The 15,523-nt window shown below is 55.2% G+C and overlaps 2 protein-coding genes across 3 annotated transcripts in view; one reads left to right on the top strand and one right to left on the bottom strand.

The window, feature by feature from the left end:
- The window catches only part of PEF1 (penta-EF-hand domain containing 1), a 15,909-nt gene extending 12,974 nt beyond the window's left edge, over nt 1-2,935 (top strand). For both annotated transcript variants that reach the window (XM_032246698.1, XM_032246699.1), the window contains exons 4-5: nt 134-277; nt 1,928-2,935. In XM_032246698.1, coding sequence (XP_032102589.1) covers nt 134-277; nt 1,928-2,157 — 374 coding nt within the window. In that variant the 3' untranslated portion in view covers nt 2,158-2,935. The remainder of the gene's footprint in view (nt 1-133; nt 278-1,927) is intronic.
- Nucleotides 2,774-15,523, bottom strand: HCRTR1 (hypocretin receptor 1). Its single transcript, XM_032246697.1, has 7 exons — nt 13,376-15,523; nt 13,051-13,229; nt 11,687-11,930; nt 11,185-11,300; nt 9,052-9,266; nt 7,683-7,804; nt 2,774-5,992 (listed from the first exon to the last, which is right to left on the bottom strand). Exons 1-7 carry the CDS (start codon nt 13,572-13,574, stop codon nt 5,802-5,804), a joined length of 1,266 nt encoding a protein of 421 aa, XP_032102588.1. The 5' UTR covers nt 13,575-15,523; the 3' UTR covers nt 2,774-5,801.

Here is a 15,523-nt window from a genome sequence, read left to right as displayed (position 1 = left end):
CTGGGCCTTAGGCCTTGGTTCTGTGAAGTCGCCTACTCCAGCGTGGGGAGAAGGGCTGCCTCAGTGAGGCCTGCTTGGGGCCCTTGCTTCAGCCTTGAAGCCTTCCTCCCTTCCTTTCCCTTCTCACCTTCAGACATGTTTGACAAGACTAAGTCAGGCCGCATCGATGTCTACGGCTTCTCAGCCCTGTGGAAATTCATCCAGCAGTGGAAGAACCTCTTCCAGCAGTATGACCGGGACCGCTCGGGCTCCATTAGCTACACAGAGCTGCAGCAAGGTGCGGGCCATGGCTGGGGCATGATGGGCAGGGCAGAGCTAGACTATTCTGTTTACACCCTAAGGTACAACAAGGGGTTCTCCTCTTGTTACTGAATGTCCACCTGCACTACAGAATGCTGATCTCAGTGCAGGCCTGCGTCCCTCACCCCTTCTGTGACCCAGCTGGGGCACTGAGCCAAGATCCAGGGCAAGGAAACATCTGAGGCCAAAATCAGGGCTGCACCCCCTGGTGATAGGACTCCCAGAATTCTGGATGAGATGGCCCCAGCCACAGGGACCTTTAAGAACAGAAACTTGGCACCTTAAGGACTACAGGACCAGTGCGTGTTGCTTGGGTGGCTCTTTCCTCTCCAGTTCCTAGCATGTTGAATGGAAAGAGCCCTGAACAGGGCTCAGAAAGATGGGTCTGTTGCCACCTCTGCTAGTGGGCAGTTTCTTTTCCAACTTTAAAAGTTGTACTTTAAAAGACCCTGAGCACTTTAAAAGTTGCAGTTGGGGAAGATGACCTGAGGCCAGAGCCCCAGGCCTAGTTCTAAACTGACTTTGTAGGGCTGGAGGCTGCAACTTGGGCTCAGGCAGGTTAGTAAGATGTTGGGGGGAGGACCCGAGAGGAAGCCTTGCCACCCAGGAGGGAGAAAGGGCTCCCTGGAGAGTCTAATCCTTTGTCCAGGCTATGGATTTCAGTTAGACTAAGGAGGACTGTGGGCAGGAGTGAGCGCACCACATCTGCCCCCAGTAGAGGGGAGGGGAGATGACCGATACTGATCACCTGCTCTCCGCGGCTTTTGTCATAGATGTTAGTAGGGGTGATACTAACCACAACAAAACTGCTACTTACTAAATGCTTGCTATTTGTAGTACGTTTTTGTGATTCATTCTTCCCATGTGCAATTTATAATTCCACACCTTTTGATGAAGAATCCCTTGTTTTCTCCCTTTTAGAGATGAGAAAACTGAGGTTTAGTGTAGGTAACCTGCTCAAAGGCCTGCATAGCAAATGGAGAGCTGAGGTTTTAGCCTGGCCTGGTAAGTTCTGAGCAGAGGAAGCAAGGAAGCATCCCAGTGGAGAGACAGGATGCTCCAAGAGACCTCAGAGTGGTGGTGACTTTATCAAAATAGCACTTACCGAGTGCTTTTTACATGCTAGTCACTGTGCTAGGTGCTTTACATGATCACCCTTTTAATCCTTACTAGAACCTACAAGTTAAGTATTAGCCCCATTTTAGAGATGATGAGACAGGGATAGTGAGGCTAAGCAACTTGCCCAGGGACCGACTCCAGAGCGGGTCCTCCTACCTCTGCTGTGCAGCGTCTGATGTCTGCCCTAGGCAAGGTGGTCTGGGAGGTCAGAGATGATTGCAGGTAGTCTGTTGTCATCTCTGGAATCCCATGAGCCTCAGTCGAAGAGACAATAATGGGGATTTGGGGAAAGAGGGATGAGGGGCTTCCAGCTAAGGGGAGCATCCAGACAGGGCCCTTGTTGTGCACCTGACATCTTGGACAGACCCTTGGGACGTGTCTGCCCTTTTTATGCTTCTGTGCCCATCCTCTCGAAGTCCCCTGAACTGCCGTGCTTCAGTATTGCTGATTGATGGAGGTGCTCATGGTAGGTTTTTGTGTGTCTGGTCTGTGTGCCCCTCTTCTCCAGCTCTGTCCCAAATGGGCTACAACCTGAGCCCCCAGTTCACCCAGCTTCTGGTCTCCCGCTACTGCCCACGCTCTGCCAATCCTGCCATGCAGCTTGACCGCTTCATCCAGGTGTGCACCCAGCTGCAGGTGCTGACAGAGGCCTTCCGGGAGAAGGACACAGCTGTACAAGGCAACATTCGGCTCAGCTTCGAGGACTTCGTCACCATGACAGCTTCTCGGATGCTATGACCCAACCCATCTGTGGAGAGTGGAGTGCGCCATGGACCTTTCCTGCCATCTTAGAGTGAGAGAAGCATGTGGACCTCTCTTCCTTTCCTGCCCCTCTAGAAGAACATTCTCCCTTGCTTGATGCAACACTGTTCCAAAAGAGGGTTGAGAGTCCTGCATCATAGCCACCAAATAGTGAGGACCGGGCCTGACGCCACAGGTAGGGGCCTGATGGAGGAGAGGATGGAGCCTGAATGTCCTGATGGCCATGAGCAGTTGAGTGGCACAGCCTGGCCCCAGGAGCAGGAGATACCAGTCCTGATAATGGAGTTAGTGTCCAGTCAGCTGAGCTCCACCCTGGTGCCAGTGGTGAGTGTTCATCGGCCTGTTACCATTAGTACCTGTGTTCCCTCACCACCCCTCAGGCCATCCTGTCACGTGAGCTCATTTTCTCCAAAGTGGAATCTGACCAAGCATGAGAGAGATTTGCCCATGGGACCAGTGGCTTGGATTCCACCACACCCATAAAGTTAACAGTTGTGTGTTAATTTCTAGCTGCCTGGGGCTGTCCCTGCTCAGGGAGCTCAGACAAATCTGCTCCCTGGGCATCTTTGGCCAAGGTACTGCCAGCTGCAGCTGGGACCCCTCACTTGCCTGCCATGCTCTGCCTAACTTTGGTCTCCAGGGTACAGTGGTCACCTCTCCCTGCCAATACTTTTCTTGATTTGCATTTTTTAATTTGGGGCCAAAAGTCCAGTGAAATTGTAAGCTTCAATAAAAGGATGAAACTCTGGGGTTCCATGTTTTCCACCATGATTTCTCAGCTACAGGTTCATCCACTCATTCTTCCAGTGACTATGTAAGTACATCCTGTATACCAAGCCACGCAGGAAGCAGCAGCTCGGGGGCGCACGGCTTGTGTGGGGCTCCTCTCATTTGCCAGAGTGAAGTTAAGTGTAGGACAGCCAGCTGGGGGGGCCTGCCGGGTTCAGTTCAGTCTGGCCTGGAGGTCTATTCAGGAAGCTGTTTCATGGCAGTTTTAGGGCTGGCATTGTGGGCTGAAAGCAGCTACCTCAAACTTCATAGCTTGGCCTTTTCTATTTTCTCAGGCCCCAGTTTTATCTTCCAGACAAACTCCATTTATTAAGTCATAACTTTCCCCCATTTTTATTAAGCACAGACATCTGTACTTGCAAGTCGGATCTTTAGATCAGCATAATACCCAGTCTACACCGGGTGTCTGTAATGAGCTGACCACATTTCAGTCAAAAGCCAAAGACATCAGACGTTCTAGTTTGCCAGGGGGCTTTATACTGGGTAATGGTGATTATCTTTTGGCTTTTTGAGATAAAGGTAAGAGCTCTGAGGCCCTGCGCAGGGCTCTCCTCCCTGCAGTGGATAGTTGGAAGTAACTATGACTGTTTTGAAGGTCAGTGAGGCCCAGCAGGTGTGTCAGGCTTAGCCAGGTCAGCTGCATTCTCTGGGCTGCTGTAGTGCTAGAATCCCAGCATTAGATGGAATCCAGTTCCCAGAGGCCAGCCCCCATCCAGAGCTAAAATCCCCTTCATAACCTCTCCCTGTGAGTCTGGCGTCTGCTTGCCAACCTCCAGTGGCAAAGAACTCAGTGCCTTTCCAGGCAGCCCATTTCCTCCATGACTGGCAGAAACATCTTCCTGATGTGGATTCTAAATCCTGCCATCTTGAAAACCCCACCATTGGCTGTGGTTTTCTCTGGGGGCCACCCAGGACATACATCACCCTTTCTGCACGCTAACCCTCTACATAGTGGAGCCTACCCTATATGCCACATTTCCCAAGTCCTCCCTTCCCTAGGCCAGAGAGCCCTGGGCTCTTGAGCATTCCCTTGCTGAGCATCTCCCCCCTCAGCATCCTGGTCACCTGAGTTTTCTTCAGTTTATTCAAGTCCCCCAGAGTGGAGGGCTGAGGCCTCCATGGTGCTGGGTTCAGCCAGCAGAGCGTGGTTAGAACTACAGCCATCGGAAGCAGCGCCTGTTGTTTCTTTGTTCCCACCGAACCAAGTGTCTGCTGCAACCGATGCTGCCAATTGTAGTCTCTCATCTTTGTACTCAGCTGAGGCTGACGAGCCCAAGACCTGCATTGATCTTGTGAGCATGATGGTTGGTTCTGAGCTTGGGGGTCAGCCCTCACACCTCATCCTGCACACTCACCTCCAAGCCTACCTATGCACTGTGCCAGCAGCTTTGGATCCTAAGGCCAGTGGAAGTGTGGAATGGGCAGGAGAGCCCATCCTCCTGGCAGCTGCTGGGGCTCTGTCCTCTCCACAGAGAGCTGGGCTGGTGAGTCATGTGGAAAGCAGGTGAAGCACTTAGACCACACATTTCACCTGCTCTGGGTAAAGCAGCGTGCCTACGAGAGCAGTGCTTCAGCACTCCTGAGCTGGGCCCCTGGCAGCACCAAGGCTCTGCCTACCTTCTTGACGGGGGAGGTCAGAGGGAGCCCACAGCTCCATTAATCAAGGTAAGCAGACCCGGTGGTGTGCATAGCAGAGCTGGCCCCTGCCAGATATCCCTGTTCCTCAGCAGAGTGGCGCTTCAGACTGTGTTCCACATCCTGCTCTGGCAACAAGGCTCAGGGCCTTTGGCAGCCTTAAAGTCATCTCTGTGGCAGACGGAGCGTGTCTGGCCAAGTCTGTGGCTTTCTCTTTTTATCCTGTGAGTTCATAGAAAATAGACGCAAGTCCTGGTTTCCAAGAAGAAGGTAACAGTAAATCAGCCTGTTAACCTGCTGTCTGCCTACCCTGCCGCCCTTACCTTCCCCAGGCCATTGGGCCTGTGAGCAGACAGTTTTGTTAAGTGAGGTCCCGGCGTCACAGGATTGGCACCGCATGAGGAGGCAGCACCATGTGTGCTGAGGCCTGGCTGAGTCCATCTGGGATCCTGTGTGGTGGTAGCGGGAGGTCAGCAGATAAGAGCATTCTAGTGCCTTCTTGTCTTCCCTCCCCCCAGCTTCCCCACCTTCTTCTGCTCCTAACCTAAGCAGCACAGATTGTGTGCAATGACAAGGAAAGGGAACATTCAGTGCCAGGCTTTTAATTACAGTTGCTTCGGGCTGCTGGCCTCTGTGCCAAGTGGCCATGGAGAGTGTTTTATCCACCACAAAGCCAACAAGGTTGGGTCTGTGGTGTGTGCCCTTGGCACCTCGTGAGGGCGGGGCTGTGCTTGTGGCCCACTGGAGAAAGGCTGGGCCCAGATTAGTTCACACAGGCATCAAAACAGCCAGCCAAGTGCAGCCCTGGGCTTCAGGGAGTCACTGGACCAGATGGAAATGCCTGTTGGGACCTTTAGAGCAGCCTCCAGGGAAGGCCTGTAATTGGGTAGGAAAGGGCTTTTTGGGAGGATGGCGAAGCTCTGGAAGGATGATGGGGACAGACTATACCGTGGGGTATGGCCAAATGAGAGAAGTACAACAATAATCATGTCCGCAACACTTCACAGTTTACAAGGAGTGTTCCACTTGCTTCAGCATGCTTAATCCTCACATCAACCCTGCTTAGGGGACACAGGCTCAGAGTCACACAGGCAGAAACCCAGGACAGAAGCTCCAGCCTTTTGCCACACCCAGTTGTCTTTCCATGAGGGGTAGTGGCAGATCCCCCAAGCTGGAGCCCCCAGGGCAGCCCTCGCTCAGTGCAGCACTGTGGTGACGCTGGTGAGCACCACATGCTCAGAGATTCTGGAGACGGAGCATCGGCTCTGCAAGGACAAGGACTTGTGGCTGACAGAGGAGCGGGGGCTAGGGGCCTTCAGAGAGCTGCAGTGACCCCGGCCAGGCAGGCAGCAGGAGAAGGCAGCCTTAAACTGCTCCCGGAATTTGCCTTGGTTGGGAGACAAAAGACACAGCCATAAGGAGACAGATGCAGCAGGAAGGGGCCTTGAGCTCAGGGACACCCACGCAGCTCCAGCCAAGCTGCCTGTGAGGGGTGGGGAGGGAGGGACAGAGCTGGGAGGGAGAGCCCTGAGGCCACCTCAGCACTGCTGCCGCAGCCAGGGAGAGTTAGGACAGAGGCCCTGGAGCGGGTTCCCAAAGAGACAATCTGATTCCTTGACTGCGCTCTGGCTCAGAGGCTGGCTGAAACGTGGTGTCTGGCTCAGGGGCCTTAGGTCACCTCTGCCTTCCTTGGTGTGTATGTGGGCTCACTATCTGTTGCTAGGCTTGTCCACTCTCTGCGCTTTGATCATGAAAATGACGGCAGCAGCAGCCCTTTTGCATATGGCAGTCACGCTGTGCCGGGTGCCTCAGCCTCTGTCCCCCAGAGCATCCCAGCACCCAGAGAGGCTGGAGTCCTTTATCCTCACTTTACAGATGAGATACACAGAGGTACAGTGGCTTGCCCCAGGCCACCCAGCCAGAAGCTAAACCCAATTTGAATTCTAAAGCCCTTCTCTTAAGCAGGTGGGGGAGTGAGGAAGGGAAGGAGGGACGACCATACGACCCATACCACCTTGTTCAGCCCAAGTATACCGGGGAAACAGATTTTGTCAGCATGAAGCCCCTTTGATCATGTGTCATTAGCCTGCCAGCCTCTCTGGTGCCCAGCACAGGGCTGAGCACACAGTAAGTGTTCAGTAAACATAGACCAAACCAAGGCATATGTGTCAGGAAGTCTCTCTGCCCTCCCCTCCCCACAGGGCTCATCTCTTCTGTTCACTTTTCTGAGCTAGAAACCTGCAGCCAGCCTTGCTGAGTAATTCTTGAGTCTCATTGAGGGTTATACTATTGACTCCTGATCCCTTCTTTAACCTTTTAATAGTTCCTCAAAGATTATTTCTGTCCAGGCTTGAACAGTCATCTGGACCAGTTCTTTAGAAGCCTAGTCCCAAAATCAGAGGGCTGGTGAGTCACACTTCTGCTGAGTTCAGCGTCAGGGCCATTACCACCCCGAGACTGGGAGGTAGAGGGAGAGGGTGGGCACGGTGGGACAGCAGAAAGGGGAGCCCTGGAGTGGGAGTGGGGGCGGCTGGGAAGGAAGACTTCCAGAGGGGACAACCCCTGAGATTCTGGTCACTCTGCCAGTGTGTGTCTAGCTGAGCAGGGGAAGCCCTTTCCCCAGGTCTAGCCCATCTTTGCTGGCGACCCTCCTTTAACCCTGACACCTGGACTGTGCGATCCTTCCTCAGGCAGGGCTCCAGCGCCTTCCTCCCACAGGTGTGACTCCCTCCGGGCAAGATGGACTCCTCTACCTGGGCTGATTGGAGGTCCTTCTGTGCCTGCACCTGGATGGGAGTGGGGGCGCGCTGGCCTAGCCCCTGCCCTTCCACTCACTCACTCACTGGTCTGCAGAATCGCAAAACTGGATCCTAGGTGCTGGCCACTGTGGGGAGTGTGGCCTGTCTCCCACTCAGGCCAGGGCTCCTTGGGGTGGGTCCTCCCAGAGCAGGATCACTGTGCCCACAGCAGGCACGTCCTCGCCTACCGTCCTTTATTTGGGCCCTGGCTTGGGGATGGGGAGACTTGTCACGTGGACTGTTGGCCACCCTCAGTCGCTGCCTCCCCAGCCTGCTCACCGCTGAGGAAGTTGTAGATGATGGGGTTGGCAGCGCTGTTGGCGTACACCAGCCAGTGGGAGAAGGTGAAGCAGGCGTAGACAGCTTCGCGGTTGCTGGCTTGGCGGAACATCCCGAACACCCTAGGCCCAGGGTTGAGGAGTGTCAGAAATGGGGTAGCTGTGTGTGCACGTGTTGGGGGAGTGCCGCTCACAGAACCTGAGCTGTAAAGGGCAGGAGTTCCTACTGCCCACTTCCATCCAAGTTTTCTGGCCTTCTGTATCTGAGGTCTTGGCCAGGGTTTGGGGTTCTAAGCATGGAGGGTGTCAGGCTCTGCGGTGGGCATCTCCAGTCTCCTGACCATCAGATTCCCTGTGGCTTCCCATCCGCTTTCTCATCCATCCTCACAGCAACATGGTGAGTCATAAACATCATCCATCTTTCCATTAAGGAAACTGAGGCTCAGAGAAGTAAACCGACATGCTGAAGATCACACAGCCAGGAAGTGGCCAAACACAATCTCCAAGTGAGACTGTCTTCTGTCCAGTAGCCCGCATTCTCTCCCCGGCACCCTGTGGCCCTCATTGGCTGTCCCTCCAGACACATACATGGTTTGCTCTCTCACTTCCTTCAAGTCTCTGCCCAAATGTCATTTCCTTGGAAAGGCCTTTTTTTTTTTTTTGAGACAAGGTCTTGCTCTGTCGCCCAGGCTGGAGTGCAGTGGTGCAATCATGGCTCACTGCAGCCTCGACCTCCTGGGCTCAAGCGATTCTTCTGCCTCAGTCTGTGTAGCTAGAACTACAGGCACATGCCACCATGGCTGGATAATTTTTTGAATTTTAGTAGAGACAAAGCCTCATTATGTTGCCCAGGCTGATCTTGAATTCCTGGCCTCAAGCGATCCTCCCTCTTTGGCCTCCCAACATGTTGGGATTACAGGCGTGAGCCACTGCACCTGGCCCACTGCTTTTTTTTTAAACCATTATATCTAAAGCGAAAGCAAAAACCCACCAACCCTTGTCATTGGCACTCTCCATCCTATTTTGTTTATCTTCCAGCAGTGATCACTGCCTGACATTATCGTATACATTGAGTTTTCTAGTTACTTCCCTTCTCTCCTATTAGAATGCAGCCTCCATTAGGCAGGGGCTTGGTCTGTCTTGTGCACTTGTTCACTGTATTTCCAGCCCCCTAAAATGTGATGATTGAGTGAATGAATGTGTGAATTTTCATGATAGCCCTAGGAGACAGAGGCTCAGAGAAGAGAAATTGGCCTGCCCAAGGTCACACAGTGGAGAAGGGATAGAGCCAGGTCTTTCTCCCAAGCAAGGAGAGCTCCTTCCCCTGACCTCAAACTTCTCCCCACCCCAACCATACCCCATGTTCTCACCTCTTAAGGACATTGAGTACACTGATGGGCAGGTAGCAGAGGGCGAAGACCAGCAGCACCACCATCAGCATCTTGGCTGTCTTCCTCCGCGCACGCATCTGCTTCACTTCAGCCAGGAAGGCGCGGGCCCGGGGCTGGGGCTCTGCACTCGGGTCCCCCAGCTGGTCTGAGGGCTGCTTCCAGTTCCGCACCAGTGCTGAGGTGGCGCCAGGGATCTGTCCAGCACACATAGAGATAGCAGTGGTGGGTATAGCGCCTTGAGAGGGTGGTTGCCTTTTGTGGGGCCCACTCCAAGCTGGACCCTGGGCAGGGTGGGGATGGGCAAAGGGAACAAGCCCTTGCAAGAGGAAGGAACCTAATGTTTATGATAAAGACACTCTGGACTTGAGAGTGAACAATAGATTTTCTTTTTCTTTTCTTTTCCTTTTTTTTGAGATACAATTTCACTCTTGTCACCCAGGCTGGAGTGCAATGGTGCGATCTTGGCTTACTGCAACCTCAGCCTCCTGAGTAGCTGGGACTACAGGTGTGTGCCCCCATGCCCAGCTAATTTTTGTATTTTTAGTAGAGATGGGGTTTCACCATGTTGGCCAGGCTGGTCTTGAACTCCTGACCTTAGGTAATCCCCCTGCCTCAGCCTCCCAAAGTGCTAGGATTACAGGTGTGAGCCACTGCGCCTGCCCTAGACTTTGATTTTCCATTAGCTCATTGTGAAACCCCCTGCAACATGCCTTGTGGAAAGATGTTATTGGCCCTTAGGTATAGATGAAGCAACTAAGACTCAGAGAGGTGGGGACCCTTGACAAGGCCCCAGGCCACATCCTCTCAGCTGCCCATCCATCCTCTCTAAATCTCCAACACTATCTTTGAGGGTAGGGGTGGGGGTGACTTGTGCCTCCCCTGGGTCATACCAGACTGTGGGGAGGCCTTGGCAAGGGGTGAGCAGGTGGGCAGCATGGAATGGCCTGGGCCACTGCCCATAACCCTGGGTGTTTCTGGGCTCCTGGAGAAGCCTCTCCTACCACTGGACGGTTGAGTCACCCACAACAGAGGGGTATGGTGCTATAGTTCCGGAAACATGTGTCTAGAGCCAGCCTGGGTGACAAGAGTGAAATTGAGCTATGTGACCTTGGCCGCCTCACTTTCCTTTCTTAGCCTGGCTTTCATGTCTGTCAAATGAGGAGGATTGTGCCTGTGTCCTGCTTGGCTGGGGGGTTGTGGGAGCAGATGATCAGTGTGGGTGGACTGCAGGGCTGGCTACCCAGGAAGAGCCCTACTGGACTGCGTGCTCCTCCCAAGCAGGACTTGGGTCTCAGCCAGTCTGTGTCCCCACCCACTGCCCGGCATGGCCTGGGTGCAAGCCAGTACTGTCTGTGAAATGTAGGTGACATCCCCAAGTGTGAGAGTCCCTTCCTGAGCCTGGTCCTGTTCTGGGCTGCATTTTCTCACTTCCCAGACACCAACCCAGGACTCCCACTCGCTAGGCCAAGGCCCTCTGAACACCCCTGCCCCCAAAAACCTAGGAAACCCACTGTGGGTCAGTCTGCAATGCAGGAAAGAAGACAGACCCTGAAAACGGAAGGCTCTGCCGCTGTCGGCTCTGGCAAGTGGGTGCCCTTATTTGCCATTCGTGATGTGGGTAACATTGCTTCTTTTGTTAGATAGTTGTTAAGACATTGGATGCAAAGTGCCTAGTTTGGCAAGCAAGACGGAGTTGCTATTCTTATTGTTGCAGTGGTACTAAACTGAGCAGTGGGGGCTCACAGATCTGGGTTTTACTTCCTGATCTACTCGCTGAGTAGTTTGGGGGAAGTTATGTTGATCTTCTGGGTCTCGTTTTTCTCACATATTTAATGGGGGCAACAAATGATGGTTAAGAGGATGTGAGACTATCTGGGATCGGATGGTTCAATACATGGCAGCCACTACTATTAGAAGGATGTGTTACACTACTGCATTCCAGGGTGGCCACTGGCGCTTTTCGCCTTGAGTTCGACGTGTCTCTGGGCTTCCCCTCTCTTTGGTTGCAGCCAAGATGGCATGTGCTGATGGCAGAGGACTGTCTACTCCATTAGGCCAGTAGCCCCCTACCCCCCACCCCAGCCCACACGGGGACACCAGAGTGGGCCTTACCTGGCGGCCCCAGAGCTTGCGGAATATCTGGAAATAGGCCATGGCCATGAGGCCCAGTGGGGCCAGGTAGGTGACAACAAAGAAGCAGCTGTGGTAGATTTTGGGATAGAGGTCATCTGCAGGGGTCAAAAGGTTCAAAGTCAGGCCCTGTCTGCAAGCCCCACCCTGCCCTGGTTAGCAATGCCACCCTGTCCTGACTAGGTCCAAAGCAAGGCCTAGGAGCAGCTGGACCCCATGCAGCCAGCATGACAGAGACCCTGGAGTTGTCCAACGTGGGGGTGTCCATCCTGGAAGGACGTCTACACTAGAGCAGATGTCTACATAAGAAGAGGTACCCACCCTGGGATATCCCTGGTAGGTGCCAGCCTAGGGTGTCCTCTAGGGAGATACCTGCCCTGGGATTTCCCACCCTGGAAGGGTCCCTGCTAGATGCCTGCCCTAGGGGTATGTGCTCCCGAAGTGCCCGCCTGAGGGGATGCCTGCTTGAGACTTCCACCATTACCTGCCCAGTGTTCATCACAGACAGAGAAGAGCCACGTTCGGTTGGCTAGCTCGGGCAGCACACTGCTGCATTCCATGACTGCAGCCTGGGGTACCATGACAGCCAGTGACACAGCCCAGATGCCCAGGATGGAGCCACGGGCCCGCCGGGCTGTGCTCTTGAACAATAGTGGGTGGCAGATGGCATACCAGCGGTCCAGGGCGATGAAGCTGAGAGTCAGCACTGCCACTGACACGGACACAGCCTGGCCCATGGGGACACAACGTCAGTCATTTTGGGGGCCACTCAGAGGTGGGAGAATAGGTGAGTGAGGAGGCTGACGGCAGGTGCAGTGCAGGGCAAATCCTGACTCCACCACTTACTGGCTGTGTAAATGTAGGCAAGTCACTCATCCTTTCTGAGCCTTGTCTGCAGAATAGGAATATACCATCTACCTGGCAGGATTCAAGTGAAATCATGTATAAACAATGTCCAGCTTCAGACCTGGCACATGGTAGGAGCACCCCTATTGTGAATAATAACTTGCACCTACAGAACTTACTATGTGCTGGCCACTGTTCTTAACATCCTCACAACAACCCTACAAAGTAGGTGCTCTTACCCCCCTGTTGCAGATGAGGAAACTGAGGCACAGAATTCCCTCATCCTTCTGTCTTTATGCTCAGGGTCACCAGAGTTAACTAGTTGAGTGGGAAACTTCAAAACAGTGGGAAATCCAACAGGCATTTCTCTGCCCTGGAATGCCATCCCTTCCCCAGGCTGTTTGGAAAAAAATCCTCATTCTGGGAGGCAGAGATGAGTCTGGGCCAGAGGTGTGCGGGCATTGCCTCCAGGGGTGGATCCTGCCCTCTGGAGTGCAGAAAGTGGATCGAAGGGTACAAACTGAGAGAAGTCTTTCTTCCACCCCACTAACACCATCTGGACATCCTGGTTTCCATCACTGGGGCTTCTGGCCGGTGCGGGAGGGAGAGGAGAAGGCTGTTTCCGTCAGGCCCCCTCCTGTCTGCCCCTTTGGGACTGGGGAGCAGGCCCAGGGTGTTGTGTAAGTGTCTCTGTGGGCTTGTGCCTCTCCTCCACTGTGTGCCTGTGTACCTGGAGGTGACTACATGTGTCCACACGTATCTATGTATATGTCTGTGACTGTGACCAGGAAGGGATCTTTGTGAATGTGTGGGTTGTGTCTGTGTCCTTGAGTGTCTGATCTGGTGGCTTGCCCTTGATTGCAGTAGAGGATGACACTTCAGGGGTTGCGAGCCACTGACCTGTCTGAAAGGCAAGTCTGAGGGTCATGGAGGCCTATGCAAGGCCGTAGGTTTTGTGCAGGTGTGACAAGGAGTAGTGAGGGGCGCCTGGGCAGAGCTCACCTGTAGATAGGGGATGACCTTGCAGAGGGCATGGCCAAAGAGCCAGGACTCAGTGATGTCTACTAGCAGGCTGGCCGGCAGGCAGATGGCCGTCACCAGGACATCAGCCAGAGACAGGTTCACGATGAAGTAGTTGGTGACTGTCCTCATCTGGTGGTTCCGCCACACGGCCAGGCAGACTGCAGGGTGCAGCAGGGTAAGGTGAAGCTGGTGGCAGAGCCACGCCCATCCTAGTTCGGCCCAATCAGCGAGCCCCTCCCCACACACCCCTCCTTCAGTCCCCAGGGAATGCCAAGCAGCACTGCAGGGCAAGCTCCGGACCTACCCAGTGTGTTGCCCACCAGGGCCACGAGGAACACAGCTACATAGGCTGCGATGAGGACCCACTCATACTGCTTTGGGTACAGATAATCGTGCCACAGATAGCGGAGAAACTCATCTTCATAGTCTGGAGGCACAGGGGACGGTTCCCTGCTGCCAGGGGGGACCCCCATCTGGGCCGCTGGGGTGGCTGAGGGCTCCATGAGCTCAGGAGGCGCGGCAGCAGAGGGGCATCCTAGGCTCTGTGGAGGGAGAGGAGGGAACCCTGGGCCAGCCCTCAGTCCACTCCCTTCAGGGTATCTGGAAGCTTGCACCCAGGTCTTTTGGGGTCTCAGCCCCAAACGTCCTGAAGGGAGGAAGGAAAGAAAAGAGTGGGGAAAGAGGGAAGGAAGGAAATGTTAGGGAGTGTGGCAGGCACTTTGCATATAAGTTTCCTCTTAATTCTCACAGTCATGAAATTGATGGAGGAAGGCAGACCTGGGTTGCATCCCAATTCCACACCAGTCGCCTTAGGTAACTTACCTGGCCTCTTTAAGCCTCGGTTTCCCCATCCATCTAATGGGGTGATAACCCTACCTACCTTACAGGGCCGAGATGAGGAGTAATGAGCTCTGATGCATGCCAAATGCCTCACCAAGAACCTGGCACGAGAAGGTGGTTTGGGGGAAGTTTCCAGCTACTCTTATTAGGGTATGCTGCTTTGCAGATGAGAGGGAAGCTCAGAGAGATTGAGTCCCTTGCTCAAGGTCACAAAGTTCCTAAGCCAGGTCTGTCCGAACCAGCGAAACACCATAGATTTAAGTGGAAAAGCCATCCCGATTTCAAATGTTTTTTGAGCCAGTTCACAGGCTTTAATTTTGGGCTGGGAAACAGGGTCAATGGAGGTGTTAGAGACCCAAATCCCACCCGCCAGACCTGCCAGACCCTCCGGTGGGCACGCGCGCGCGCGCGCGCGCACACACACACACCACAGTGGGGGTGGTTCGGGGAGGGACTGACGACCCCTTGGGAGCAACGGGGGCGTCCAGGCCCCCTGCGGGCCCCCCTTGGGTCTCCAGGGCCGCGACGCTCCCCGACGGCCGCCAGGAGCCGCTGTTCCGGCGCGCTGGCAGCTCTCCATTCATAAATCTAGCCAGCCCAGCTCCCTGCCTCTCCTCCTGCACTCAGCCCCTCCTTCACCCGGCTGGCCTGGGAAGACCCCTGCCGGGTGCCGGAGGGTTGCGGAGACCCCTGGGGAGGGAGAGGGGACGCCTTCGTACCCCACTGAACGCCGGCAGGCCGGCTCCGTCCGCGGGACCTCCCTGCACCTCAGGGGCTGCGGGGGCTCCGGGGAGGCGGGGGGAGCGAGCGCACTCGGCGTTCCGCGGGAGCCTGCCTGGAGGAGGGCAGCGCCGGCCGGGGAGCCAGTCTCCCAGCACCCCGATTACCACCCAAGAATCTTGGCTCCCCCCATCCCTCGCCGCAGGTCCTTTGGAACCCCATCCCGGGCCTAGGGGGTCCCCCACACCCCGCACCTGTTGACTCCGGGACCCAGGCGTTCTCGGCTGCTGGTGCCCGGACCTGGCACCGGGAACTTCGCCTTCCTGCGGGGAAGGCCGGACCTCTGGGGTCCGGGGCTGCGGGAGGGGACCGGGGCAGCCCCCTCCCTAGGCTGCGCTGCCTCTGCTCGAGGGGCTGAGCGCGAGCCCGGGCTACTGCGCGGGCTGTGGCTCGGCGCGGGCCCAGCCGGGCTGCGCGCTGCGGGGAGGGGGGCCGGTGGGAGAGGCAGGGCGGGGTGGGAGCCCCCAGCAGGTCTCAGCTCCGTGTTTTCCAGCCCCGAGACCCGCAGGGCGGAGGGAGACGCTCGTTCCTTCTCGCCTCCCACTTCACGCTTCCATCCCACCTTCATTCATGCGTCCATCCGTTCATTCACTCCATCCTCATTCACTCCACATTTATGCCCCTGGCCACCCCGCATTCTGGGCGCACTTAGTGTGTGCCGGCGGACCTGGCAGCTTCTGAGGGTCACAGTGCAGAGGTGGAGCCCAGCCCCGCCTCTCCTTGCTGCCTCACTTAACTGAGGAGGAGGATGGCACAGGCGGATCACAGGGGTGAGACAGAGAGGATGCCGGCACCGCCTCCAGCCCAGCGCCGGATGCTGCTGGAACAGCTA

Source organism: Sapajus apella, unplaced genomic scaffold, assembly GCF_009761245.1.
Source record: "Sapajus apella isolate SASKATOON/1434 unplaced genomic scaffold, GSC_monkey_1.0 scaffold62, whole genome shotgun sequence".
In the NCBI taxonomy this organism is placed as follows: Eukaryota; Metazoa; Chordata; class Mammalia; order Primates; family Cebidae; genus Sapajus; species Sapajus apella.
The sequence above is the reverse complement of the archived record's forward strand: the minus strand, read 5'-3'. Positions and strand labels throughout refer to the sequence as shown.